The sequence below is a fragment of the Chenopodium quinoa genome, unplaced genomic scaffold, assembly GCF_001683475.1.
Source record: "Chenopodium quinoa cultivar QQ74 unplaced genomic scaffold, ASM168347v1, whole genome shotgun sequence".
NCBI lineage: Eukaryota > Viridiplantae > Streptophyta > Magnoliopsida > Caryophyllales > Amaranthaceae > Chenopodium > Chenopodium quinoa.
The window spans coordinates 4,228,323-4,254,479 of NW_018744633.1; the positions used below are offsets into that span (position 1 = coordinate 4,228,323).

Genomic DNA, 26,157 nt, shown 5'->3' on the forward strand with positions numbered 1-26,157 from the left:
AGTACTGAGCAGAGCTTCCAAGGAGTATTAGTTCAGAATGCCTTTTGTTTAAGAACATTTAATTTAAATTACGATGGTAGTATTAAAGGTGGTTACTTTTAGTAATTGAAGTTCTGTTTCTGTGTGCTGCATTTCTTTAACTCAATACACATCCTTTTTCTTAGTTGTTCTTAAAATCAAATTTACGAGAATTAATTAAAGATTTGTGTATCTTTTAGAAACTGTGCAACATGTCTGCCGGTTTGCATAGTGCCTACCAGGCTACCATTAGAATTTATGAGGACATGTGAGTTCTCCTGCATAATGTTCTAGCACTAGCTTCCGAGAGGACATTAACCTTAACAGAAGTATTATAACTGAATTGGAAGCAAAAGACATTCTTCTTGATTATATGTATAGGGCGAAGAAGTAAAAGATTGTAGAAGTATGCACCACAAAAAGTTGGCATTTAGTGAGTTTGTATAAAAAAATCTGTTTAGATTTTGGTAAATTTACAGTTGGGGGATGCTTGTGAATTCCCAGATTATTTGCAAAATTATTTTCAGATCTCTAGCCTGTGAAATTATATTACAGAAAAATACAGTAGATATCTTCATATCACAACGACCTTCCTCAATACATTCCGTTCACAATCAGCTACATGTTGACACCACAAAGTTTTTAACAGTATTACAGTGCACAAGTTTGAAAAATAGATTACTAGTTCAGCTACCAAAAAAAAGAAAGATTACTAGTTAAGGTCATCCTAGCAAAATACATGCTCAGAAATATAAATTCCATTTTGCTATGATTATAATTTCATGAAACCTTCCTTAGCTATAATTTTCAAAAAACTTACATCATAATGTATGTGCCATAGCTCGTTGGACAACATTGGAGGAAGCACTTGTGCCAACACCGGGATAGAATGAGCTTGTACTTGAAGAAGCACCATGCTTATTATCACTCATTTCCATCATCACTTCCTTACCAACCATAGAGTTTGGTGCTGTTGAATAAGGCACATGGGATGACCTGATCTTATCTAGCACAATCGCGATTTCTTTCATAGTAGGCCTTTCTTTTCCATTCATTTTTAAGCATTGTCTTGCAAGGTTAGCAACAGCAGCAAACTCTTCCTTCTTTCCCTCATCTAAAATCCGAGGATCCAAAATATCAAAGAGACGAGAATTTTCCATGTGGAACAGAAATTCAACAGCTAAACTAATCCATCCCCCATCATTGGTTGGGCAAATTGGTTTTTTGCCAGTTATAAGCTCAACAAGGACTACCCCGAAACTGTAAACATCACTTTTCTCAGTGAACACATTTGACTGGAAGTACTCTGGATCCAAATAACCATACGTCCCAATAACACATGTAGTCACATGTGTCTGTTCAATGTCAATGGCTCTTGAGGCCCCGAAATCTGAAACTTTGGCTCTAAATTTAGCATCCAAAAGTATGTTTGCGGACTTAATGTCTCTGTGATAAATAGGGGCAGATGAAGATGAATGCAGGTATGCTATAGCATCAGCTGATTCTGCTGCCATTTGTAGACGCATTTTCCAAGTAACATGAAAATCTCCACTTGCATCATGAATATGCTCATAAAGTGTCCCATTTTGAATAAACTCATACACGAGCAGAGGAACTTCTGTCTCTAAACAACAACCCAGTAATCTGACCACATTCCGATGATTAATTTCGGATAGAATTACTACTTCATTGATGAATTGTTCTAACTGATTCTCATCTACTTTTCTAGACATCTTAATGGCCACGATTCTCCCATCCTTTAACATACCCTTATAAACCGTGCCTTGGCCTCCTTGACCAAGGATTCTGTTTTTGTTGAAATTGTCAGTGGCCTTCTCCAACTCTGTGACAAGAAAAACTTTCGTACTCTGGGCACCCTCACTAGAACATGATTGTTGCAACAGCAAGCCACCGTTTCTCCTGAAGTAGTTGAATTTATTTCGAATCTCTCTCCTTTTCTTTACTACTCTATAGAGCCCATAGCTACCAAAGAGCAACACCATTAATCCCATGCCTAAACTGAATCCTGAAATAAGCGTCGCAAATACATATAGAAAATTATGTGAGTTTTTTTTGGATTCATAATAACCTTAGAGCAACACCATCAATCACACAAATACATTAGAGGTGATCAACATTGGCCTGGCCCGATCCGTTCCGAAAATAGGGCGGGTTTGGGCAAGTCTAAAAACCCAAACCCGGCCTGAAAAAGCCCGCTACTTTTTGCAAGTTCGGGCACGATATACAACATTAAGGCCCAGCCTGAAATTTTGATCACCTCTAAAATACATATACTTCATAGAAAATAATGTCGGCTACAAAAACTTGAGCATAGGCAAGCATTTATCCTAGTATATACGAAACTTAACAACATTGTATGATTTGTATCTATTCCAAGAGACCAAGATAAATGACAAATGATCATTAATTGCTTATCAAATATAAGATCCATGGTGGTATAGTTTCTATGATTAACAATCTGAAATCCAATTTTTTTAGTGTACATCTAGGATGTAGGCTGAGGAAATTTATTAGAATGCAGATGTTTGGAGCACATCTGGAACTCAATATTATGGTCAGTGCAAAGAAGCTAAGGTTAGCAACACTAAGAAAATGCTAGTCATATCATGCTAATTAAGACCATTTAGCTGTAGATCATTTAGCAGGAAGAATATAGAAAATGATACCAGATCGCAGATCATTTAGTTTTAGACAGTCAAGACAAGGAAAATTGGCTCTTGACAATTGTCCCAACTATTGCTTAGACAGCTAAGACTTTAAGGTATGTGCAAAATAATACGATATAAGGTATGTGCTTTCAGCAATGGATTCATAACTTAGACAGCTAAGACTTCAATCTCATTAAGATGCTACAATTAAGGCTTTCCATTACGATTAGAAATAAAAAAGCCATAAACAACTGAACAAATTTCAATGAAGTTCTTACCCAGTATTGATTGCCACTTGAACCATGGATTTTTCTTGCAGTAATAGTGATTTTCCCGAAAGTCAATTCCCCTAATATCACAACCATACCTGCACTTCCTACATTTCTCCAAAACTAGAAAAAGAAAAAGGGACTTAATTAGTTAAACTAAATATTATTAAGTGAAAAAATAGCGTCCAACTTATAGGAAGGAAAAAATGATTTGTGAGTTACATTGACATCCTTCTAGAAGATAGGGGCTTCCTTCATAGGGAAATTTGCAGTAACAATTTCCTTCCTTATCACACTTAAAATTGGGATGATCAACTGCGGAATTGTCCTGTATATATGAAGCTGGGCCATCCCAATTTAGTGCTGTTGGTACTGTAGTTTTGGAGAGCTCGTTTACTGAGAAGCTACCCCTGTCCATTAATCCTATTCTCACATCGCTGCAAGTATAATCTGCTCCAACATCAAGATCCAACTCATAAAACTCAAAGACAAAGTATCTGGATAATAACGAGGCTTGACAGACTCCAACCCCATATAAATCAACAGTATTATGTATTCCACAAACGGCAGCACAACCAGCCAAGATTTCTCCACTCCTATCTCGTAAAAGAACACTGCCACTACAACCTTTCATGACAAGAGAATTATAATAAGAGAAAGAAAATGGACTTCCACCAAAATCAATGCTGGAATTAGACCTGCATGTATTTGTATTATGGACATCAGTCCTTACAAGTAGTCCTTGGCCTGACCCTTCAAAGCCTTGCCCCAGTGTTATATTCATCACTTCTAGATTGAACTTCTTTAGGAATGGTTTGTGGGTATGACTACAAATGATTTCATAAGACTTACTGTAGTAACATTTATTACCGATTCCAAAAGGATATGGAATTGAGACATTACCGCATTTTTCTGGGCAATTAGGTTTGGCAATGGATGCTGCTGCTAACTGCAGTGAGTGCAGCTGCAAGAGAAACAGGAAAAGAGACATCAGCATTTTGTAATGTGTATGTTCCTACTTTTGTTTTTTTTTTTTCCCCTCTCCTTCCTGGTTATTGCTGTAATTATAAGGTAATTCAGTATGTGTTATAAACTTATAATCTTAGCCACAAGCTTATGAAAGTAATGTCAAGTATTGAGTATTGACAACTTGTTAAGCATTACAACTTTGACTTTTCCTAGACTTACATTATCTTCTACAGAAAAACCAAGGAAACAATATTATAAATTTTATCTAAACAAATGGAATAAGCAATATCTTAAAATGGGGCCCTATCAATTACAAAATAATAATAATAAGTCCTCACATTACGCTCCAAATACAAAATAAAAAGCAACATGTAGTATTTCAATTACAAAATACTAATATTATAAGTAATAATAAGTCATCAGGACTCATCACATTACACTCATCACGAATATTATAAATAATTAGCATGTTTTAAGACAAAATCATCAACAAGACAACAACACTTTCAACATCAGCAGTTGAAGATTGCAAATTAATTATTCTTTTTTCGACAACCTGTTTTAGAGGAGGCCCCATTTATCTTCTAGATAAATAAAATTGGTAAATCCCATGACATATTGGTAAATAGATGCATACAGAATTGTGTAAGTTGTATAAAAAAAAATATTAAATCCGAAAATAAAAAGGAAAGAGTTTAAAAAAAATTAAGGACCCACTGCCTTAACAGTGTGAACTTTTTGAAGGCATGTCGGTATTAGTGTGAAGCCATGGAAGAGGAAGAAGATGACATCATTCCCCCGACCTTCACCTTTCCTATCCAAAATCCATCACAGCCACCACCGTCAAAGAGCCTCGTGTTCCACCGCCAACAATTCCGCGGCCAGCCGAACAAAAAAAACCCATTACCATTTTTTGAAACGGGTTAGGGCCTGTTCTCATTGACTGAACTCAGCTGAACTGAAATGAATATTTTATAAGAGAAGAAAATTAGGAACTGAGCTGAACTGAATTGAATTTAATTTCAACATATGAGAACAGGCCTTTAATCTATTATATTTTTATGAGAATCCCAAGTGCCAACAATATTTACAGACAAAAAAGCGTATTTCAGAAATTGAACATCAATAATTTATTATATTTTATTTTAGTATTATAAGATTCAGTAACGTCAATTGTCACTTAACTAACATCAACCGACAAGGTCATATTATAAATTACTTTCATTAAAATAAAAAATAAAAAAATAAAAAAAAAATCTTTTTCAGATAACATCAACCAATAAAGCCACATTTTTACATAACAATAATAAAAATTATCTTTTTTGATAGACAATAGTAATTTGATTAAATTATTATAGTATATGGTTTAACTAAAAAACATAATTTTTTTGAGATATATATATAAAAAAACCACGTGTCAAAAAAATGTACGAAAAACTGTGCATTGCACGGACTTTCATCTAGATTAAAGAGGTTTTAAAAAATTCTTTTGTTGGTCGGTTCCAGTCCGATAGATTTCAGGACAGTCTAATAATACACCCCCATTCCCCCTACTTCCAAGTTTACTATACAAATAATACAATTTAAAAACTTCCTAATTCCAAGAGTTACTTTTAGCATTAGAGCAGCGTTAATGGTGAACATTTTAATAGTTCACAATGAGTGAACAAATAAGGTGGTGGCTTAATGGCAAACTCTATAATTGTTCATGATGAGTGGTCATGCGTTCGATTGCAGGAGCGAGCAGCTGGACGAAATAATTCGCTGTGGGCCCCACCAAAATTTTCCACTGATATTCATACAAAACGACGTTGGTTTGCTGTTTCATGTTGCAAAACGACGTCGTTTTGCTTATTAACAGGCAGAAAAAAAAAATAGAAAGTAGCGGCTGGGAGCGCGCCACTTGGCCCAGACGCTGCTTGACACGTGTTCATTGTTTTAAATAAATCCGTTGTAATAATACAACGGATATATTTTATAAAATACAAATCAAAAAAAAAAAAAAAAAAAATTACCAACGGCTCTATTTTTTTCCCCTCTATAAATAGACACCCATATTGATATACTTTCTTCAACTTTGAAAATCCATTTCTTTCTACTATATTTTTCTCTTCAAAAATCCTCTCTATAATTACCAATATTATTATTATTTATACCAATATTAATATTATTATTGTTAATATTATTTTTAATTATTATCATTAATATTATTATTATCGTTACTATTTTTTTTTTATTATCGTTATTATTTTTAATATTATTATTATTATTATTATCATCATCGTTATTATTATTATTAATATTAAATTTTTATTTTTTCCAAATATAAATTATAATTATGGATGCTAATACCAACCCCAAAACAAATAGAAAGCAGAAAAAAAAAAATTGGGTCAAAATATGATCCCGAATCAAGCCAATTTTCCTCCAATTCACCCAAATTTTTCACAAACACCCACAAATATTCCCCATAATTTTTCTGGAGTGTATCCTCAAATACCCCAGTCAAGTTGCCCATATAATCCACCAAATTTCCCTCAAAATTTTAATTTTTCTCAAAGCAGTTCAAATTTCCCACATCCATCCATGATACCAATGGGTTACGGTGAATATGGTGCTGCATCTGGATATTTTCCGTCACAAAAACCGAATCCCAATATTTGGGTATCGAGCAATGTCTTATCTGAAGAAGATGAGGCAAATGAAGAATGAGAGGATTATGGTGAGGGAAATGAAACTCCTTCCCCCCATCAAAACTTCACTCAAATGTTACAACAACCACTCCAATCAAAAGAAGGGTCAATTTTGGAACAGAGTCTTGGACGCATACGATGCTGCCAGGGAATCGAATCCAGTTGAAATATCCCTACGAACTATTAGTAGTTTGAAGGGAAGGTGGATGCGAATCTCTGAAGCCGTGTTAAAGTGGTGCGGAAGCTATGATAAGGCCCGGAAGCGAAAGGGAAGTGGCTATAACGAAGATGATGTTATCCAAGAGGCCCACTCTATCTTACAGAAAGTAAACCGAGAACAATGGGAAGACGAAATGATAGTAATACTTCAGAACAAAATTAAAAGTTTCACTAATGATGCTTAGGCATTGTAATCTTCATTTTCAGTAGTGATAAGTTTTCAATTCCAGTTCAACCTCTTGTACGCATTTCCAATTATTTGTACTTTATCAATTAATCAGTAAAATGGATCTTTTCCACTATCCCATTTTCATAGCCCATGTGATCTTTGTCTCTTTATTCAATTATATTAATTTGTCTCTTTATATATAATTGTGTCAGTATCTTAATTTCCCCTTTGTTAGCCCATGTGAAACCCTTCTTCTCCATTCAATTTCTGTGTGGTTCTAATCCAGTGTTTGTCATAGCCCATGTGATCTTTGTCTCTTTATATTCAGTTATTTCTGAAGAAGAATTACAAATTAGTTCACTATAAATAAACACCATTCTTTCATTTATTTTACACACAAACACATAAATCGTTTGCAGTTATTATTAGAAAACCTCACTCTATCTTACATTTCTTACGTAGAAAATGAATTCAAACAGTTTCAACTTAAGCTCAACCGATTCCTCTTCATCTTCATCTAACTCGGATGATGAGGGAAGGGAGCTTAGAGTTCAACAACGTAATGAAGTGTGTCTTATGATACAACACGTAATGCATGAGTACATTCCACCAATTATTCAAGCTGCCACTCAGCAACGCCGACACAAATCTACTGAGCCCCGAAAGGATAGGGGACGCGAAGAAGGTCATGCACGGTTATACAATGACTATTTCGCGGAAGTCTCAGTTTATCCAAGTTCCTTGTTCCGGCGCCGGTAAAAAACGATGTGTAGTAGTTCTTTTTTTTTTTTTTTTAAATGTACTTGATTATAGTTGTAGTACTGTAATCACGATTTGTACCTCTTTTTTTTTAATTATGTTAATTAAAATTAGCTGCGTTGTTGTTTAAAAATATTGATCACAAGAATTAGTTTTTAAAAAAGCTAATAAAAAAACGCGATAATTTCTTAATTAGTAATCACGATTAAAAAATTAAATACGTCAATTAATTACATTGACATCGAGTTAATAAATTATAATTATGAATTAAATAGATTATATTTACAAAAATAAAATAAGGTGGGGTAGGGAGTATTGATGATGAACCATTGTTTAGTGTTCATTGTTAAGAGTGAATATTGTAAATGGTTTGTTGGGTTGATGTGGATGAGAGAGAAATGGTGATAGTGACCCATGAACCATTTTTTTGTGTTCACCAATAATGATGCTCTTAATACAATAACAGATGCCCAACCTATATACATACAAATTCATTTCTGTTACTAACACCTATCAGACCTTTAAGAATAAGATTTCATACTCTCACAAAGGAATGATGCCAAAATGCATACTGCATGGTTTCTGAGAAGTACAAAAAGAATATGACGGATTATGTTCCTCTCATTACATATATCTTTCCATTGATACAAATAAAGAAAGTAATTGAATAAGCTCACTAGTAACTCAAAAGTCTAGATAAACAACAAAACATAATTTCTTTTCTTTTTTTTTTTTTTTTTTTTTTGAGGAAACAAAACAAAGTACAATCTCATTGTGTTATGATTCATTTTATTTAGGTGAAACAAATGAAAAAGAGTTGCGTCCCAAACTCGGACAGCTTATTGCAAAAGAACAGTGGAACCTCCTCATGTTATGGAATTCCAACAGAATATACAAGCCAAAGTTCAAATAGCAAAAAATTTACAAAAAAGCTAAGGCAATTAAATGATCAACACATTCAACAGTTACCTCTACTGTCAATTAGTCAATCACCATTTATGAGTGGTAGGGCTTCAATAGAGAAGGAAGTGCGAGGGCTGCTGTCAGAAAAGAATGTGCCTCTACTAAAAGGGGAATTATACTCCATGAACATACAGTCACTCTTCAAACATTCTGGTGTTTTAGGCTTGGACACATGGGGTGACCTAATTCCATCAAGCAACACTGCAACTTCTTTCATTGTTGGCCGTTGTTTTCCATTCATATTCAGGCATTGCTTTGCTAGGTTGGCAACAGCAGTTAGCTCCTCTTCGAAAGCTTCTTCAGAAATGGAAGTGTCTAACATATCAGACAGACAAGAATTTTCCATGTGAAAGAGAAACTCAGTGGCCAAGCTTATATACCCACCCGATTTGTTGGGGTAAATCGGTTTCTTCCCTGTTATGAGCTCAACAAGGACTACTCCAAAGCTATACACGTCACTTTTCTCAGTAAATTGATTCGACTGGAAGTACTCTGGGTCCAAATACCCATATGTGCCTTGAACACAAGTGGTCACATGAGTTTCCTCAATGGTAATGGCCCTTGAAGCTCCAAAGTCAGAAACCTTTGCCCTGTATCTTTCATCCAAAAGTATATTGGAGGACTTGACATCCCTATGATATATTGGAGCAGATGAAGATGAATGAAGGTATGATAGAGCATTAGCGGATTCCAAAGCAATTTGTAAACGCATTCTCCAAGTAACATGAAAATCTTCACTAGGTTCATGAATATGCTGGTAAAGAGTCCCATTCGGAATGAACTCATAAACAAGCAACGGGACTTCTGTTTCTAAACAACATCCCAGTATTTTAACCACACTCCGGTGATTAACTTGAGAAAGAATAACCATTTCATTGATAAATTGTTCCAACTGACTCTTGTCTACCTTCTTAGATTTTTTAATGGCCACAATTCTTCCGTCCTCTAACATTCCTTTGTAGACTGTACCTTGCCCTCCCTGGCCAAGAATTCTATCTTCACTAAAATTGTTTGTCGCTTTCTCTAACTCACAAAACCCAAATATTCTAGTTTTATCAACAATACCATTTCTTGAGGAGATTTGCTGCTGCAATAGTAAACCACCATTTCTTTTAAAGAATTTAGCTTTAAGCCTAACCTCTCTTATCCTCTTTACCAATCTATAAAGCCAATAGCAAAGTAGGAGTAACATCACTAATCCTATGCTGACGCTGAATCCTAAGACAACGTTGAAATAGGCAAAAGCAAAGTAAGATGTCAAGTTTCAGCTAGAATGACATAAATTTTCCGGGTAAGACTAGAAAATTTTAAAGATTCCAACATAGAAGAAAAATAAGCAATCATTTTAAGCATTCATAAAATCATAAGTGACATGGTTTCCGGAGAACTCTTTTGGATTGGTTTATAACACAATTCCACAACAATATTTGTTGGTAGCATTAATAAGAAAAAATATATAAATAAATATTTTTAGGGATATTAATGCATACACAATATTTTTAAAAGTTGAAAAAAAAAGAACAATTAACATTAATGAGGGCAGATAAGTAAATAAACAGAAATAATTATCCAACACTATTTATAAGGGTTATCTCAAACATTTTAAAAGTAGGTAAATAGAAATCCACAAGCAATTTGGGCCAATTTTTTCAAGTTCTGAAGCACTTACCAAGAATAGAAGCCAGGTTAAACAAAGGATGCTTCTTACAAACTAACAATCGTGTTGTAATATCGGTAATACAACCATGTTTGCAAATCTGACATTCTTTCACCACTAAGACAAAAAAGAACTAAATTATTAGACTGTCTTCAAAAGAAGGAGAAATGTGTGGAGAATATAAGAGTTCAACGCTGCCACTTACATTGACATCCAAGATAAGGGTTCCCTACATAGCCGTGTTCATCATCACACGGACAAGTGAGAACGCCATCATCACCACATGTCGAACCCTCTGCTGTAAATGGACGACTCCATTCCATTACAGTTGTCAAATTTGAGAAATTCCCTGAGAACTCAGGCACTTCATCTTTGTAAAGTAAACCCGCAGCCACATTGCAAGTCTGGGGATTTAATAGTGCTTCATGATTCATATCTATTTCATAATAATCAAGGCCTTGAATTTCATCATAGATGGTGTAACTGTTGTCTAGTGTAGATGACAGCCTAGATTGGCAGCATCCAACCCCAATCCAGCTAGTCATGTTCTTAGAAATATTGTTTCTACATACTGAAGCACATCCAGTCACGACTTCATTGCTACTATTCTTTAATACAAGGCTGGTACCACAACCCTTAGCCACAAAAACATTAAACTGTATTGAAAAAAGAAATGGAGTGCCGCGAAGGTCAACACGCTGGACCACTGCTGAGTCAGTAACACCACCATTATCACTTCTACAGATATTATGAAAATCGTTTTTCACTACTAGTGTTTGCACATGTTCAGATGGTGATATACTGGTGGGATTTCCACCCCAATCTATTTTCATAACCTCAAAACGGAGATCGTGAACAGGCAAGAATGGTTTCGGGGGATGAAAGGAAGTATTGCAAATGATCTCATAGGATTCATTATAAAAACATTTAAAACCAATCCCAAATGGATATGGAATCTTGACCGCACCGCAATGATCTTGGCAGCCAGGCTTTGCAATAGGCAGACGGTCCTGCGAAGAAGAGGGTGATGCAGTTAGCTGCAGTGATGATTGCAGCATAAGAAGCAGCAGAACCAGGAATATCATTATTGATTGCATAAAATTGGTTCTATTGTTTTGATATGACTAGTATTGCTTAGTCCTAGATATGTGAAGATATTTTTTATATGGACTAACTTAATTAGTTTTCCAATAATTATAAATGTCTTTTTCAACATTTCAAAGACTTTTCCAAGTCGTCTCTTTAATCATTCAGCTTCCCTTTCCATTTTACTTTTTCAGTCAAACTTTGAAAGTTCAAACAAGAAACATTGGTCACTTGGTCCCTCTTAAAATAGGATATTATGCTTTAATTAATTTGGATCTTATCAAACAAACCAAATAACAAATTAATTTGTGTCGGTGTTACATTGTTACTTGATAATTGGCATCCCTTTAGATATTAAGTGCATCATTTTTCTTAATTGAAATTTTTTAGTACAGCAAATCCCTAATTCAGATCATGCAAAATTCTCTGAAATTGAGTTGATTATTGAAAATTTAGGGTTCAAAACTAGTATTACTAAATCATAAATAACAAGTTTTGTCAACAATTAAATTCAAAATTAAAGGATAACATTAAAAAAAAAAAATCAATATAGCTGAAAGACGACTAACCTGAATTTATCTTGCTGCGCCATCACTTCAGTTAAGCAAAAATGGTGAATTGCAGCTTCCTTCGTTTCAGTGTTCAGCGATTTTTTATTTTTATTTTTTAATTGCAGCGTTTTTATTTTCGGGACATTTTAGAATTACTAAGGTTTTTTCTTCAAAAAAAAAAAGAATTACTAAGGTTTTATTCAAAAATAGCAACGGCCCAACCCATTTCATTAAAGTTCATAACAAGATTACGGTCCGGCCCGATCAGGGAAATTGACGGTCCGATTATTTTTCTATCATACTTACGTGTAACGTCCGTTTTTTTTAATAGACACGTATTTAGTTTTAAGAATTTTATTTTTGTTTGACACATTTTCTTTTTGGATAAATTTTATACCTTACATTTACTAATGTATCTGACTTGCACTATCATTCTCTCTTCTCTTCTTTATATGTGTGCCTAAATTAAATGCGTTAACTAACTAAAACACAGAAGGTTTTTTTTGGTGCTAACGAGGGGCCGAGCCAGTTACGAAAAATAGGAGATAAAATAAAATAAATAAAAGAATTGAATGTGGGTAGTAGAGGTGTCAATGTGGGTGTGTGGGTTGGGTTCGGTGAAGTCAAGTCAGAACTATTTTATATTTCAGACATATTAAATTATTGTGTTCATTTTCACCAAAAAAAAAAAAATATTGTGTTCATACAAATCTATATTTCAATTTGATTTTATTTTGTTTTGGAATGGAATTTTTTTACACCTTTAAATGTGGTGTAGTCATACTTACAATGTCCTCGTGAAGGCGATCACTTATTTAGCATGGAAGACAATCGAGATAAACTCAAAGGCACTGATTTAAGAAAAACCAATGCAGTTACTTGAATTTAAGAAAATAATGATTGAAGCTTTCTTCATTTACCTATATAAAAGTTAAATAGTTTTTATTTTATCTTCACATGTCAAGCAAGGTAATATTGTTTTTGAAGGGAGGGTCAAGCAAGGTAATATTATATATCCTAAAGCTTTAATTAATATTTTGGTGAAATGAAGAAATCTTATGTTATTGACAATTCTATATACTACTGTATTATTTTTGTTTGTTGTTGTGTTGTTTTTAACACAATTATCTTGTTTAGGAGTGTGGAAGTACAATGCACCAAAACAATCGCAACTTCAAAATGATGACTATCTTTTAAAAAGGATAAAAATTTATTGGCAAGTCTGAGATGAACAATATTTGTATTTTTGTAACAGAGAGTTACGAAAGACAACATCGTAATAGGACAATTTTTAACAGACAAAAGGAGTATGTATTTTACGTACCTTCACAAAATGCCAAGGGTTTCAATTGATAACCAATAGCATTAATTGAGACGATGGTTTAATCACAACATATAATAGGGCTAGATACATTAACAGGAACTTCACTAGGCAGTCCTTTGACATTACTATAATGATCAACTAAAAAGGTTTAACCTTGCATGAATCACTTCAACTTCCATCCATTCAGTTTCACTGCTTTTAAGTCAAATTTATTCCCTTTTATAAGTATCCAAGTAATACTTCTAATTTTTTGCTGGCTATAATCCTCATCATCTCCTCCACAACACTTCCTAGAAACATATTATCCTTGAGACATTTTTCCAAAAAATGGTACAACAAAATAAGCCGAAATCAGCTAGAAAGCCCACCAAAACAAACCTCAATGATAAAGACATGAACAAATCCCTTGTACCTACTGATACTACTCATGCTGATGAGCATGATATCCCAGTCCCACCACCACTCATCTCCTCATACAATGATCAAATACGCCCTCTCCTCGATGCAGTCGACAAGCTGCGAACACTCAAAGTCATGAAGGAAGGCATCCAACTACCTACAATCGTCGTTGTAGGTGACCAATCATCAGGAAAATCTAGTGTCTTAGAGTCCTTAGCAGGTATTAGCCTACCTAGAGGTCAAGGTATCTGCACTCGAGTCCCACTCATCATGCGCCTTCAGCACCAGTCTGACCTGACCCCACAACTCTCCCTTGAGTACATGGGTAAAGTCTTGCAAACAGATGAAGCTCATGTCACTGAAGCAATAAACTCGGCTACTCAAGAAATTGCAGGAAAAGCCAAAGGAATATGTAGTACTCCAATAACACTTATAGTCAGGAAAAAAGGAGTTCCTGACTTGACCATGGTTGATCTCCCTGGGATCACCCGAGTGCCAGTCCGAGGCCAACCAGCAAACATATATGAAAAAATCAGGGATATTATAATGGAGTATATTACCCCTGAAGAGAGTATCATTTTGAATGTTCTGTCTGCAACAGTGGATTTTTCGACTTGTGAGTCAATTATGATGTCACAGAATGTTGATAAAATGGGCAGAGGACTCTAGGCTATGTGTGTGTTAGAGAAGGTAACCAATGTTGATAAAGCTCCAGAAGGTTTGTTAGAGAAGGTAACCAATGATGATGTCATAATTGGGCTAGGCTATGTGTGTGTTAGGAACAGGATTGGGCAAGAAACATATGAAGAAGCACGATTGGAAGAGGCAAGACTGTTTGAGTCCCACCCTTTGCTGTCAAGGATTGATAAATCGATAGTAGGCATCCCGGAGCTTGCTCAGAGGTTGGTTCACATTCAGGCTAGCATTATTTCAAAATGCTTGCCCAATATTGTGCATCAGATTAATACTAAGTTGAATGCTTATGTTGATGAACTGAACAACTTGCCTCAGAACCTATCGTCTGTGGCTGAGGCTATGACAGGATTCATGCAGATTATGGGATCAGTGAAAGAATCCCTAAGGAAGATCCTTATTAGAGGAGAGTACGATGAGTACCCTGATGATATGAATATGCATTGCAAAGCTCGTTTAGCTGAGATGCTACGCGGGTTTTCAGAGCTTATGCATTCAAAAAAGAAAGATGAAACTAAATTAGGTAATTTCCTAAAGGTTGAAATTCAAGTTCTTGAGGAAGCTAAGGGAATTGGACTACCCAATTTCCTTCCTCACTCAGCTTTTATCACTTTATTGCAGAGGGAAGTGAAGGAAATATCACAAACTCCGGCTGAATTCATGACTAAATTTTGGGGATATGTAGAAAGTGCAGCGCTCTCCATTATAATGCAGCATTCTGACAATTACCCATCTCTTCAGAGCTCCTGCAGAAGAGCTGCAGTTAATCTGATTTCTAGGAAGAAAGATCAGTCAATTATTCGTGTCAAGGAGATTGTGCAGATGGAGACATATGCTGACTATACTTGTGATTCACAATACCTATCTGTCTGGAATCGGCTTATGTCGCATCAGGATAAGTTTATGAATATTGTGGAAGGCAAATCTGTACAGGTGAATACAGGTAAAAAGGTAACCAGCATGGAATTCGAAGGACTTGGTAAGGTTGATTTGGCACATTTACAAAAGTATAAGCACCTAGCTGAGCAAGCTTTTGACATGAAGATGCGAATGATGTCATACTGGAAGATTGTTTTGAAGAGGTTGGTGGATTCCATAGCTCTCCATTTGCTGTTTAGTATTCAGAATTTAGTGAACAATGAATTGGAGGGTGAGGTTGTGAATGAAGTGATGGGACCTTACGGAGGAGGCGTTGAGAGGATGCTAGAAGAGTCTCCAGCTGTGGCGGGAAAGAGAGAAAGGCTCAATAAGAGCATTAAACTTCTGGAGGAGTCCAAAGATGTAGTTTCGAAGATCATGGACAGAATTGCTGTGACAGAATGAATTTAGGTTGTATTTTATGAAGATTTGATCAAGATTGCTCCTGCCATAGGCTTATTGATCAGCAACTTAGCAGAACATTTGGGCATCAGTAGCTTATGTTAGTTTCAGATTATCATGTTGCAAATGGTCTATGATCAATTTTTCTATTTAGTTTCAGAATCAGCAGGTTACTTTTTAAATATTACTTCGTATGATGCATCCATGAATAAAAAGTAGTATGATTGTTAGTATCTGTTTGGTTGCATTTAATCATTGGTCCCAGCAGTGTGCAGATCTACAATCCGGAAAAAACAAGTTCACTTCCTATGGTGTTCATGAACTAAAAATGTTTTCTATAAGAAATTCAAATAACCATGATTACAATTAAGCTTCCTTCCAACAAAAGGGATAAAGCCAAATATTTGCTTCTGAAGCAGCACAATTATTATACAATTAGACAAGTGGTCGAGAAGGCAGCTCCTAATACAAGAAGGTAAACACAGTATCTAACAAACTTCCAGTTTAACACACAGATGTAATAAGCTACAATTTTGTATAATTACTACAGAAAAAGTCTCCAGAAAGTACCGTAAAACTGTCAGATGTTGACAATAAGTGGTTGGACTTCCATGGAAGTAGAGGGACCATCATCTGAAGAGAGCATGTCTATACTGAAAGGACCGCTATGGGTGCTAACCATTTCTGTAACCACATACTTGCTTTCTGGCGGAATTGGTCCTTTGAAATGAAGGGGGTGGTGCGACCTGATACCATCTAGTAAAACTGAAATTTCTTTCATAGTAGGCCGTTGCTTCCCTTTCATTTCTAGGCATTGTCTTGCTAGGTTAGCAACAGCCACAAACTCCTCTTCCTTACACTCATCTACAACTCGAGCATCCAGAATTTCGGAGAGACTAGAACTTTCCATGTGGGAAAGAAATTCAACAGCCAAGCTAATCCATCCTCCCTCTTTGGTTGGGCAGATTGGTTTCTTGCCAGTGATAAGCTCAACCAGGACTACACCAAAGCTGTATACATCGCTTTTCTCAGTAAACTGATTTGATTGAAAGTACTCTGGGTCCAAATAACCATATGTGCCTAGAACACAGGTAGTCACATGAGTTTGCTCAATGGTAATAGCTCTTGAAGTCCCAAAATCTGAAACCTTTGCTCTGAATTTTTCATCCAAAAGTATATTGGATGATTTGATGTCTCTGTGATAAATAGGAGCAGATGAAGATGAATGCAGGTATGCTAGAGCACCTGCTGATTCTGCTGCAATTTGCAAGCGCATTTTCCAAGAGACATGAAAATCTTCGGTAGCATTATGTAAATGCTGATATAGCGTTCCATTATGGATGAACTCATAGACAAGCAAAGGGACCTCAGTCTCCAAACAGCAGCCTATCAATTTGACCACATTTCGGTGATTGATTTGAGAAAGGATAACCACTTCATTAATAAATTGTTCCAATTGGCTCTCATCTACCTTTTTAGATTTCTTTACGGCCACAATTCTTCCATCTAGTAACATACCTTTGTAGACCGTACCTTGACCTCCTTGGCCAAGTATTCTGTTTTCATTGAAACCGTCAGTGGCTTTCTCCAGCTCAGTTATAGCAAAAATTTTAGTGTTCTCAACAACACCATCTTCGGAAGACAATTGTTGTTGTAGTAACAAACCACCATTTATCTTGAAGTATTTAGCTTTCTGTTTCATCTCTTTTTTCTTCTTAATGAATTTATAAAGCCAGTAGCAACCTAAGACCAAAAGAACTAATCCCACGCCTATGCTGAATGCTGAAAACATTATTATGTACACAACATCAAATACAGAATTTATAAAATTCAAATCTAGAGAAGGTTAAGGAAAACAAGCACAATAAACTCACATTCACTCCATCCCAATATAGGCATTCAATTTGTAAGATTGAAAATATTCATGGCTAAGATGGTAATAAACAGGAAATGACTTGTAAAATATTACAGTCTATTTTTAACAAGGAAAACTTAGAAAAATTGTAGAAATCTATAGATAACATGGAAAAGAAATGGCATACACTCCTGAACAGACATCTTCTTTCTGCCAACAATTTATCAAAACAAATTATCATCAGCATTCACCAACAATGATGACAGGCCGACAGCCACTAATGCGAACAGAAAAGTCTTTTCTTTTCTTCATATTATTCAAAGATACGAACCAGGCAGATCAACAAAATGCAGGGGGGTGTATTAAATCTCAGATGATCAACTAGCACAACAATGACAAGCAGAGAATTTATTTTTGAAATAATTGATGAGGTCAGTGGAAAAGGCAAATTATTCAGCTTGGAACAAGTTTGTAATGAAAAATTATCAATACAATGCTGAAGTAAATATTATGAGCAGATTGAGCACATTGGACCATTGCTGGAAGCTTTTGATGTACTTACCAAGAATCAAAGCTAGCTTCAACGTTTCATTTTTTTCACAGGAAAAATAGGCGTAAGGACCTGGGAGATTTGTATAGCCCAAAGTACAACGACTTCTGCACTTACGACATTCTTTCACAACTGATATGGAAAAAATGAAGATTAAATTAGTTTACCATGTATAATACTAAAAACTACAAAGTACATTGATAAAAACAAATAGAACGTAAGATATTTCCGTTTACCTTGGCAACCTAAGGGGCGATAGGCATTTCCTTCATAAGGAAAATTACAATGACACAGTACACCATTAAATTCATCAAAATAACAAGTGACATTGTCTTTTGTCCCCACCCACTGTTCTTGTTGAAATATGTCACTAAATTTCCATTCTAAAACTGCAGGAAATTCTTTCAAATTTAATAGTTTTCCGGACAACTTCTTCACCGAGCCAGTCTCGATCAAGGCTGCTGACACATTGCAGGTGCTGAAATTAGATAGTCCAGTCTGATCAAGAATCATCTGATAAAAATCTAAGCCCTTCCCCTTATCAACGAAGTTACCTGATGACAAGAGTGAGGCTTGGCAACATCCAACTCCATAACAATTACTTGTGTTCATGCTTGCACCTTCGTTGGCACAAAGTGCAGCACAACCAGTCAAATTTTCTCCGCTCCTTTTCTGCAAAACAACACTTCTGCCACAACCCTCCACCATAAACACATTCAACCACCTAGAAAAACGGTATGGACTCCCGTGGAAGTCAATGCTTTTAACTACTGAAGTAGCGTTTGCATGTACCTCAGCTGTGTTAGTTCCACAAAAGCTTCTAAGGGGAACATTAATTTTTAGTCTTTGTCTGTCTGCTACCAGGCCATCCCATCTTTTGTCTACACGAGAGTACATTCCAGGCCAATTAATTTCCAGCACCTCGACATTGTATTGACGCAAGAACAGTTTTGGAGAATGAGCAGATCCATTACAAATGATCTCGTACCCTTTGTCACGGCAGCAATTAGGCCCAATTCCAAAAGGGTGTGGAATTCGGACATTACCACAGTGATCTGGACAGTTAGGCAATGAAATACTAGGCATATTACCGCCTGCAGCTAGCCATAGGAATGATTCTAGCAGAAGCAGGAACAACAACATGCATACCATTCTATATTTTTTGAAGAGGTTTTCTTAGTGTAATGTAATTAAGTACAATAAAACTGAACTTAAGCAATCTCGTATTATAATCATTAAGCAAGTATACGGGATATTTAACTGCCTGGCTATGCATCTCTTAACAGTCTTACTTTCATGACCATTCATTCTTCTAGGACTTTTCCAAGTCTTATTTTCCGAATATCAAAGTCCCTATCATAGACCCATCTTCTAGGTAATCCACAAAATATAAAACAAACTCAAGTCCTATCAAAGATAGAAAGACGTTAAAAATTAAAGGTGATGTGTTTTATAGCTAAAATCAAAGGAAAATTATACATAAAAATTTAAGGACTGTTTATAAAGAGCTAAAAGGGGATATAAGCATGAATAAAACATTAATTACATTAGTTGAAGTGTGATTATTTTTTATTTATTTTTTTAACTCCACCAATGGGTTTTCGGTTATCAATCTCAAGCCTGGATAAAGGAGGAGGGATATGGTAAGCCAGTGACAACCAGTGTAAACTTTATCACATCGCTTGACATGAACCACAATGATTGAGAGTAGTAATAAGGTGGTTGACCTTCTGGGAAATCCTTATGTTGGTTCATGTAGCCAACCCCACTAATGGAATTGAGGCGTTCAAGTAGAAGAAGAAGTTGAAGTGTATTTTTCCATGCATATATACGAATTACAAATTAAATTTAGAAAAGATATTAAAGTCCAAAAAAAAAATGTTGTGCTATTTAAAGTTTTATCATGCACAAAAGACTTGCCTTCTTAGAAATTCCCATGTACTATACCCAAATATCAACTTTCATTGAATACTTTGTAACATACATCTATCATAATGGCATAAAATTCAACATGGACAAAGATATATTAGCCATATTCACCAAATGATTACGTCATGTTCGAGTGTAGGTATTCACAAAGGAGTGACAGCAAAATACTCCATCTAGTGTTCAGTCCAAATCAATTTAAGAGCATTATTAAGATAATATTCAAACATTATTGTTCTCAGAAGACAAGAGCATTAGGAACAGGATGACAGCAAGGTCGGATCAGACATGAAAAGTCTCTCTAGTATCTACCTCTTAACATACACACACGACACTGATGCTTCTGAAGACCTCCATTAAGACAAGCGTTGGTGGTAGCTATCTAAAAAAGTTGATAGAAAATTGTACCCAACACTAATTTAGTCATTGCTAGTATGATTGTCTTAAGCATGGCTGGTTACATAAAATCATTGGTCCCAGCAATGTGCGGATCAAGAAGGCGGTGAACTGGTGAAGGGATAAGATATATGGAAGTTGCATTCAACAGGACAAAATAAGCTAAGTTCACTTCTATGGTGTTCATGAAATAAAACCGGTTTGTATAACAAAACCATGACTACAATTAAGCTTCCTTCAAACAGAAGGGGTAAAGCAAATTATTTGCTTCTTAAGCAGCACAATAATTATACAATTAGATAAGTGGTTGAGAAGCTAGCTCCCAATACAAGAAGGTAAACACAGTATCTAACAAACTTCCAGTTTAGTAAACAATTTTGTATAATTAATTACTACAGCAGAAGTCTTCAGAAAGTACCGTACAATTGTCAGATGTTGACCATAAGTGGTTGGACTTCCATGGAATTGGAAGGACCGTCATCTGAAGAGAGCATTTCTACACTGAAAGGACCGCTATGTGTGCTAACCATTTCTGTAACCACATGCTTGCTTCCTGGTGGAATTGGTTCCCTGAAATTAGGGGGGTGGTGTGACCTGATACCATCTAGTAAAACTGCAATTTCTTTCATAGTAGGTCGTTGCTTCCCTTTCATTTCTAGGCACTGTCTTGCAAGGTTAGCAACAACCACAAACTCCTCTTCCTTACCCTCATCTACAACTCGAGCGTCCAGAATATCAGATAGACTAGAACTTTCCATATAGGAAAGAAATTCAACAGCCAAGCTAATCCATCCTCCCTCTTTGGTTGGGCAAATTGGTTTCTTACCAGTGATAAGCTCAACCAGGACTACACCAAAGCTGTATACATCACTTTTCTCAGTAAACTGATTTGATTGAAAGTACTCTGGGTCCAAATAACCATATGTGCCTAGAACACAGGTAGTCACATGAGTTTGCTCAATGGTAATAGCTCTTGAAGTCCCAAAATCTGAAACCTTTGCTCTGAATTTTTCATCCAAAAGTATATTGGATGATTTGATGTCTCTGTGATAAATAGGAGCAGATGAAGATGAATGCAGGTATGCTAGAGCACCAGCTGATTCTGCTGCAATTTGCAAGCGCATTTTCCAAGAGACATGAAAATCTTCAGTATCATTATGTAAATGCTGATATAGCGTTCCATTGTAGACGAACTCATAGACAAGCAAAGGAACCTCAGTCTCCAAACAGCAGCCTATCAATTTTACCACATTCCGGTGATTGATTTGAGAAAGGATAACCACTTCATTAATAAACTGTTCCAATTGGCTCTCATCTACCTTTTTAGATTTCTTTATGGCCACAATTCTTCCATCCAGTAACATACCTTTATAGACCGTACCTTGGCCTCCTTGGCCAAGTATTCTGCTTTCACTGAAACCGTCAGTGGCTTTCTCCAGCTCAGTTGCAGCAAAAATTTTAGTGTTCTCAACAACACCATCAGTGGAAGACATTTGCTGTTGCAATAGCAAACCACCATTAATCTTGAAGTATTTAGCTTTAAGTTTCATCTCTTTTCTCTTCTTTACGAATTTATAGAGCCAGTAGCAACCTAGGACCAAAAGCACTAATCCCAAGCCTATGCTAAACGCTGAAAACAATATTATGTACATAACATCAATCATAATGGGGTTTAGACAATTCTGTACATGAGTAGATCAGAGGTAAAAACACAATAACTAAGCACCAAATTTGTAAGATTGAAGAGATTGAGAATGTAGGCCTTGTAAGAAACCCAGGACATATGTAGGCCTTGTAAGAAGCCCAGGACATATATTCCTAACTAAGATGATAACACAAAACAAAAAAGAATTAAAAGTGCAACAACCTTTTCAGAGTTACTAGTGTTCTTTTTGAAATTTGTGTTTAACGAGGAAAACTAAGTAAAATTGTACTATAGAAACCTATGGATATTTTATGAAAAGATTAAAATTACCAAGGATAAAAAAAAAAAATTTAAATCAAAGAAATATGAGGAAGCCTCTAGGGTAAGTTTAATTTTCAATTAATTTCCCTTAAGAAATGATAAAAATAAAAATAAAAAGTTGCTGAAAGCTATTGAAAATTAGGAACACAAGTTAAGCTATACATTTTCAATAGATTTCCTCGCATCAAGCCAAACATGAAAAATTAATCACTAACTTTTCAACAACTTTCCACACTAAACATCCCAACAAATGATAAATACGAAGTAGTAATTTCCACAGTTACACTTTCTAGTTTCTACAGGTTTCCTTCAATTTTACTTTTTGAATTTTTGATCTTATTCAAAACTGAACTTGGCCAGTCAGCAATACATAAGGAAGTGCATTAGAACTCAAATGAACAACTAACAGTCTAACACAACTATGACAAACTGAGTAATTCAGGGAATTGACAAGATTAACAAAACTACTTGATTATGGAATAATCAGCTTTAGAGCAAGTTTGTGATTACACATTATCAATACAGCATGGAAGCAAACAATATGAGTAGATTGAGCCATTACAGGCAGCTTTTGATGTACTTACCAAGAATGGAAGCCAGCTCTAACTTATGATTTTTTTTACAGTAATAATTAGTGTAGTAACCTTTGTCATCAGAAAAGGCCATATCACAACGATCCCTGCACTTGTGACATGCTGTTACAACTGAGAAAAACAAGATCGAATGAGTTTTCAGGAAATAATGATACAGGCAAATAACAAGCTACGTTGAAGATAAAAACAATTACAGTAAGAGTTTACCTTGACATCCGTCCGGCAGAAAGGGATTTCCCTCATAGGGAAAACCGCATGTACAACTTACAGCATTATTATTGTCATAATTACAACTGAAATTGTCATAATTCATATACGGCTTTTTTCGAGGTATCATAATGTATTTAGGAGTCCATTCTAAAACCGCAGGGAATGCTTTTAGATTTGATAGTTTCCCAGACAACTTCTTCACCGAGTAACTTTCAATCAAGGCTGCTGACACATTGCAGGTGCTGAAATTAGAAAATCCCGTGTAATCAAGAGCTATCTGATAAAAATCTAAGCCCTCCTCCCTGTTCAGGTAGTCACCCGTTGGAGATGACAAGAGAGAGGCTTGGCAACATCCAACTCCATAACAATTACTTTTGTTCATGCTTACACCTTCATTCGAACAAACTGAAGCACAGCCAGTCATAATTTCTCCACCCCTTTTTTGCAAAACAACACTTCCGCCACAACCCTCCACCATAAAAACATTGAACCACCTAGAATAACGGAATGGACTCCCATTGAAGTCGACGCCTTTGACTACTGAAGTAGCGAATCCGTGAAATACTGCTGTGCTACTTCCACAAAAGTTTTTAGGGAGGAGATTTACTATAAGTCTTTGATCATCTGCTTCCTGATCATTCACTTGTCTACCTAGAGGGGAGTACCTTCCAGGCCAATTAATGTCCAGCACCTCAAGATTGAAATGGCGCAAAAACGGTTTTGGAGAAAGAACAGAATTATTATTACTATTACAAATTATCTCGTACCATTTGTCATGGTAGCAATTGGGCCCAATTCCAAAAGGGTATGGAATCTTGACATTACCACAGTGATCTGGACAATTAGGCATAGAAATATTACCGCCTGCAGCTAGCCATAGGAATGATTCTAGCTGAAGCAGGAGCAACAACAGGCATAACATTTTTTTTAGGAATATTTCTCAGCCTTTCTGATATGCAGTACAATAAGACTGATCTTAAGCTATCTCATACTCTATAATCAAGTGGACTGGATATTTTAATGGCAGGCTATGCATCTTTAAACTGTCTATCAAGGCCATGCTTCTTTGACTTTCAAGTCTTTTTACAATCCACATAATCTATAATAAACTTAAGTCACATAGAAGACCCTATGACATGTCAACTACATATGAATAATACAGGGAGTTGTGTAAATTTAGCATATTGTCCACTGTGGGGGAAAAAAAGAAGCAACAAGATTTAATCAATTTACATAGTCAAAGTTATCCCAGGAAAAAAGACTTTTCTTCTTAGAAAATTCCCATATATTATACTATACATTAACTTTTGCTAATTTGCTTTTCCATAGTTAATTAACACTGACCTACTATTTCAGCCACAAAATTCAACATTGATCAAGAAATGTTGGCCACAATCACACACCAAAATAAAATAAAAAATAAAAAGTTGTGAAAAGGGGCCACAGATCATTTAGCAGGCAGCTTCTCATGTCCCTTGTCAAATTTAGCAGATGGACATAACTGTTGAAAAGGTGATGTATTGCATTAAATAAGAAAGGAAAAAAAAAGGGTCAAAACTAAGCTGCTGAAGGTGTCCAAAGTTATAATTCTAAAAATGGCTTTAACAAGGACTGATTATTTACCATCATTCCGAAAAAAAATCCAATTTCACAAATTATCCCTTTACTACATACCCCATGACCTTCAAATGCAGAAATCGCTATAACCACCATGGGATATGGGACAATGACTTCACTAAAAGCTACAACAAGCCACACAACCAGCATTTGCAACACGCTTAGCTGTTAGCCATTTGTATTCACTCAAGCTGAATGAGAGGGCAATCGTTCTAACATTGTAACATGCTGCTGAAAAAAATCTAAGCACAGCAACGCAAACATAAGACTAAACTTAGCTCGACTGAACTGAGCTGAAATAAATATTTTATGAGATAAGGAAATTAGGAGCTGAACTGAACTGAAATTAAGTTGAAGTGAACCCTAAGTTACAAGTATAAAACAAACTCACGAGATTGATACTTGCTGTATCTCAATCATTAATAGGAGTAACCTGCTTTTCTATTCATCAGACAAAGACTTGGACTTTTCAAAGATTATTATGTCTTCGTCAATCTGGTAACATTAATCTATATTCTATATTAAGAAGTTGATAATTCCAGCAGATAAGTTGATGTCATGTCCCTAATTATTGTTTCTGTAATCTATAAACAATACCAACTTGCAAAAAGAGAAGGATATTAAATTTTGCAGCAGTAAAGACGACTAAACGAGCAAAAGGTTGACTTAATATCATTGATATCATTATAACAGAACCAAGGTCTGCTCAACTGCTCATGTTTTTTAGCAATACCCAAATCCGACTACGCTAAAATTAAGGTTTATATAGCCAGCTAATAATCCTAAACACAAGTATTAATTCCGAAAGCCGGAATCGAACCAGCAACCTAAGGATTAATCTGCTGATCAACTACAGTCCTCCGCTCTACCAACTGAGCTAAGGTCGGATCTTTTGCTACCCTCAAATACTTCAAAAATTCACATAAACTGGATATCAATTTTCAATAAATAATTGGACTAACTTACAATTTTCAACAAGCAATCCAATTGACAACCCTAAAATGCAGTTTAATCCAATACATATTCAATAAAACCCAAAGAACTTCAATTAAAATCATTGTATAATTACCAAAAATCATAATCTAATATGGCGGTTAAGTATATCAATTTTTCAACTTGAAAAGACTACGCCACATTCACAAAGTAATTAAAAAACAAATATGGTAAAATGTAAATCAATAGTTAAAATTAGGGTTCGAATTTAAGAAAGCAATTCAAAATTTACACATTATCTCCACAAATTAAACAAAAGTATCGATTCAATAAAGAGAAAGAGAAGAAAAAAA

At 35.5% G+C, this 26,157-nt stretch overlaps 5 protein-coding genes and 1 non-coding gene across 6 annotated transcripts; 2 read left to right on the plus strand and 4 right to left on the minus strand.

Moving 5' to 3' along the window:
- Positions 1 to 567: 567 nt before the first annotated feature.
- Positions 568 to 4,071, minus strand: LOC110701132 (wall-associated receptor kinase-like 1). The gene is made up of 3 exons (XM_021878723.1): positions 3,179 to 4,071; positions 2,966 to 3,079; positions 568 to 2,044 (listed from the first exon to the last, which is right to left on the minus strand). The coding sequence occupies exons 1-3, from the start codon at positions 3,951 to 3,953 to the stop codon at positions 840 to 842; spliced, it is 2,094 nt and encodes a 697-aa protein (XP_021734415.1). The 5' UTR covers positions 3,954 to 4,071; the 3' UTR covers positions 568 to 839.
- A 4,417-nt stretch (positions 4,072 to 8,488) lies between these two features.
- On the minus strand, positions 8,489 to 11,952 carry LOC110701145 (wall-associated receptor kinase-like 8). Its single transcript, XM_021878733.1, has 3 exons — positions 10,591 to 11,952; positions 10,398 to 10,502; positions 8,489 to 9,946 (listed from the first exon to the last, which is right to left on the minus strand). The coding sequence occupies exons 1-3, from the start codon at positions 11,480 to 11,482 to the stop codon at positions 8,751 to 8,753; spliced, it is 2,193 nt and encodes a 730-aa protein (XP_021734425.1). The 5' UTR covers positions 11,483 to 11,952; the 3' UTR covers positions 8,489 to 8,750.
- A 1,389-nt stretch (positions 11,953 to 13,341) lies between these two features.
- On the plus strand, positions 13,342 to 15,990 carry LOC110701146 (putative dynamin-related protein 4A). The gene has a single exon (XM_021878734.1). It carries the CDS (start codon positions 13,674 to 13,676, stop codon positions 14,412 to 14,414), a length of 741 nt encoding a protein of 246 aa, XP_021734426.1. The 5' UTR covers positions 13,342 to 13,673; the 3' UTR covers positions 14,415 to 15,990.
- LOC110701434 (dynamin-related protein 4C-like) lies at positions 14,418 to 15,761 on the plus strand. Its single transcript, XM_021879090.1, has one exon. It carries the CDS (start codon positions 14,418 to 14,420, stop codon positions 15,759 to 15,761), a length of 1,344 nt encoding a protein of 447 aa, XP_021734782.1.
- Positions 15,991 to 16,076: 86 nt separating the features above from the next.
- On the minus strand, positions 16,077 to 25,914 carry LOC110701435. The gene is made up of 6 exons (XM_021879091.1): positions 23,252 to 25,914; positions 23,036 to 23,155; positions 20,919 to 22,115; positions 18,400 to 19,338; positions 18,176 to 18,295; positions 16,077 to 17,540 (listed from the first exon to the last, which is right to left on the minus strand). Exons 1-6 carry the CDS (start codon positions 24,174 to 24,176, stop codon positions 16,339 to 16,341), a joined length of 4,503 nt encoding a protein of 1,500 aa, XP_021734783.1. The 5' UTR covers positions 24,177 to 25,914; the 3' UTR covers positions 16,077 to 16,338.
- On the minus strand, positions 25,671 to 25,759 carry TRNAY-GUA. The gene is given in 2 exon segments: positions 25,671 to 25,706; positions 25,722 to 25,759. It is a non-coding gene; the product is annotated as a tRNA-Tyr (tRNA).
- Positions 25,915 to 26,157: the final 243 nt, after the last annotated feature.

Bases quoted from the DNA above. Each gene is read 5' to 3' on its own strand.
- LOC110701132 (XM_021878723.1), bottom strand. From the start codon at position 3,953: ATGCTGATGTCTCTTTTCCTGTTTCTCTTGCAGCTGCACTCACTGCAG. The intron at 3,080-3,178 runs GTAACTCACAAA...TTCTTTTTCTAG, and splicing joins TCTTCTAGAAGGATGTCAAT to TTTTGGAGAAATGTAGGAAG. The intron at 2,045-2,965 runs GTAAGAACTTCA...CGCTTATTTCAG, and splicing joins CAAGTGGCAATCAATACTGG to GATTCAGTTTAGGCATGGGA.
- LOC110701145 (XM_021878733.1), bottom strand. From the start codon at position 11,482: ATGCAATCAATAATGATATTCCTGGTTCTGCTGCTTCTTATGCTGCAA. The intron at 10,503-10,590 runs GTAAGTGGCAGC...TTTTTGTCTTAG, and splicing joins CCCTTATCTTGGATGTCAAT to TGGTGAAAGAATGTCAGATT. The intron at 9,947-10,397 runs GTAAGTGCTTCA...ACGTTGTCTTAG, and splicing joins TAACCTGGCTTCTATTCTTG to GATTCAGCGTCAGCATAGGA.
- LOC110701146 (XM_021878734.1), top strand. From the start codon at position 13,674: ATGGTACAACAAAATAAGCCGAAATCAGCTAGAAAGCCCACCAAAACA.
- LOC110701434 (XM_021879090.1), top strand. From the start codon at position 14,418: ATGTGTGTGTTAGAGAAGGTAACCAATGTTGATAAAGCTCCAGAAGGT.
- LOC110701435 (XM_021879091.1), bottom strand. From the start codon at position 24,176: ATGTTATGCCTGTTGTTGCTCCTGCTTCAGCTAGAATCATTCCTATGG. The intron at 19,339-20,918 runs TCTGACAATTGT...CATTACACTAAG, and splicing joins CCAACCACTTATGGTCAACA to AAAACCTCTTCAAAAAATAT. The intron at 17,541-18,175 runs GTAAGTACATCA...TAATGTTTTCAG, and splicing joins GAAGCTAGCTTTGATTCTTG to CATTCAGCATAGGCGTGGGA.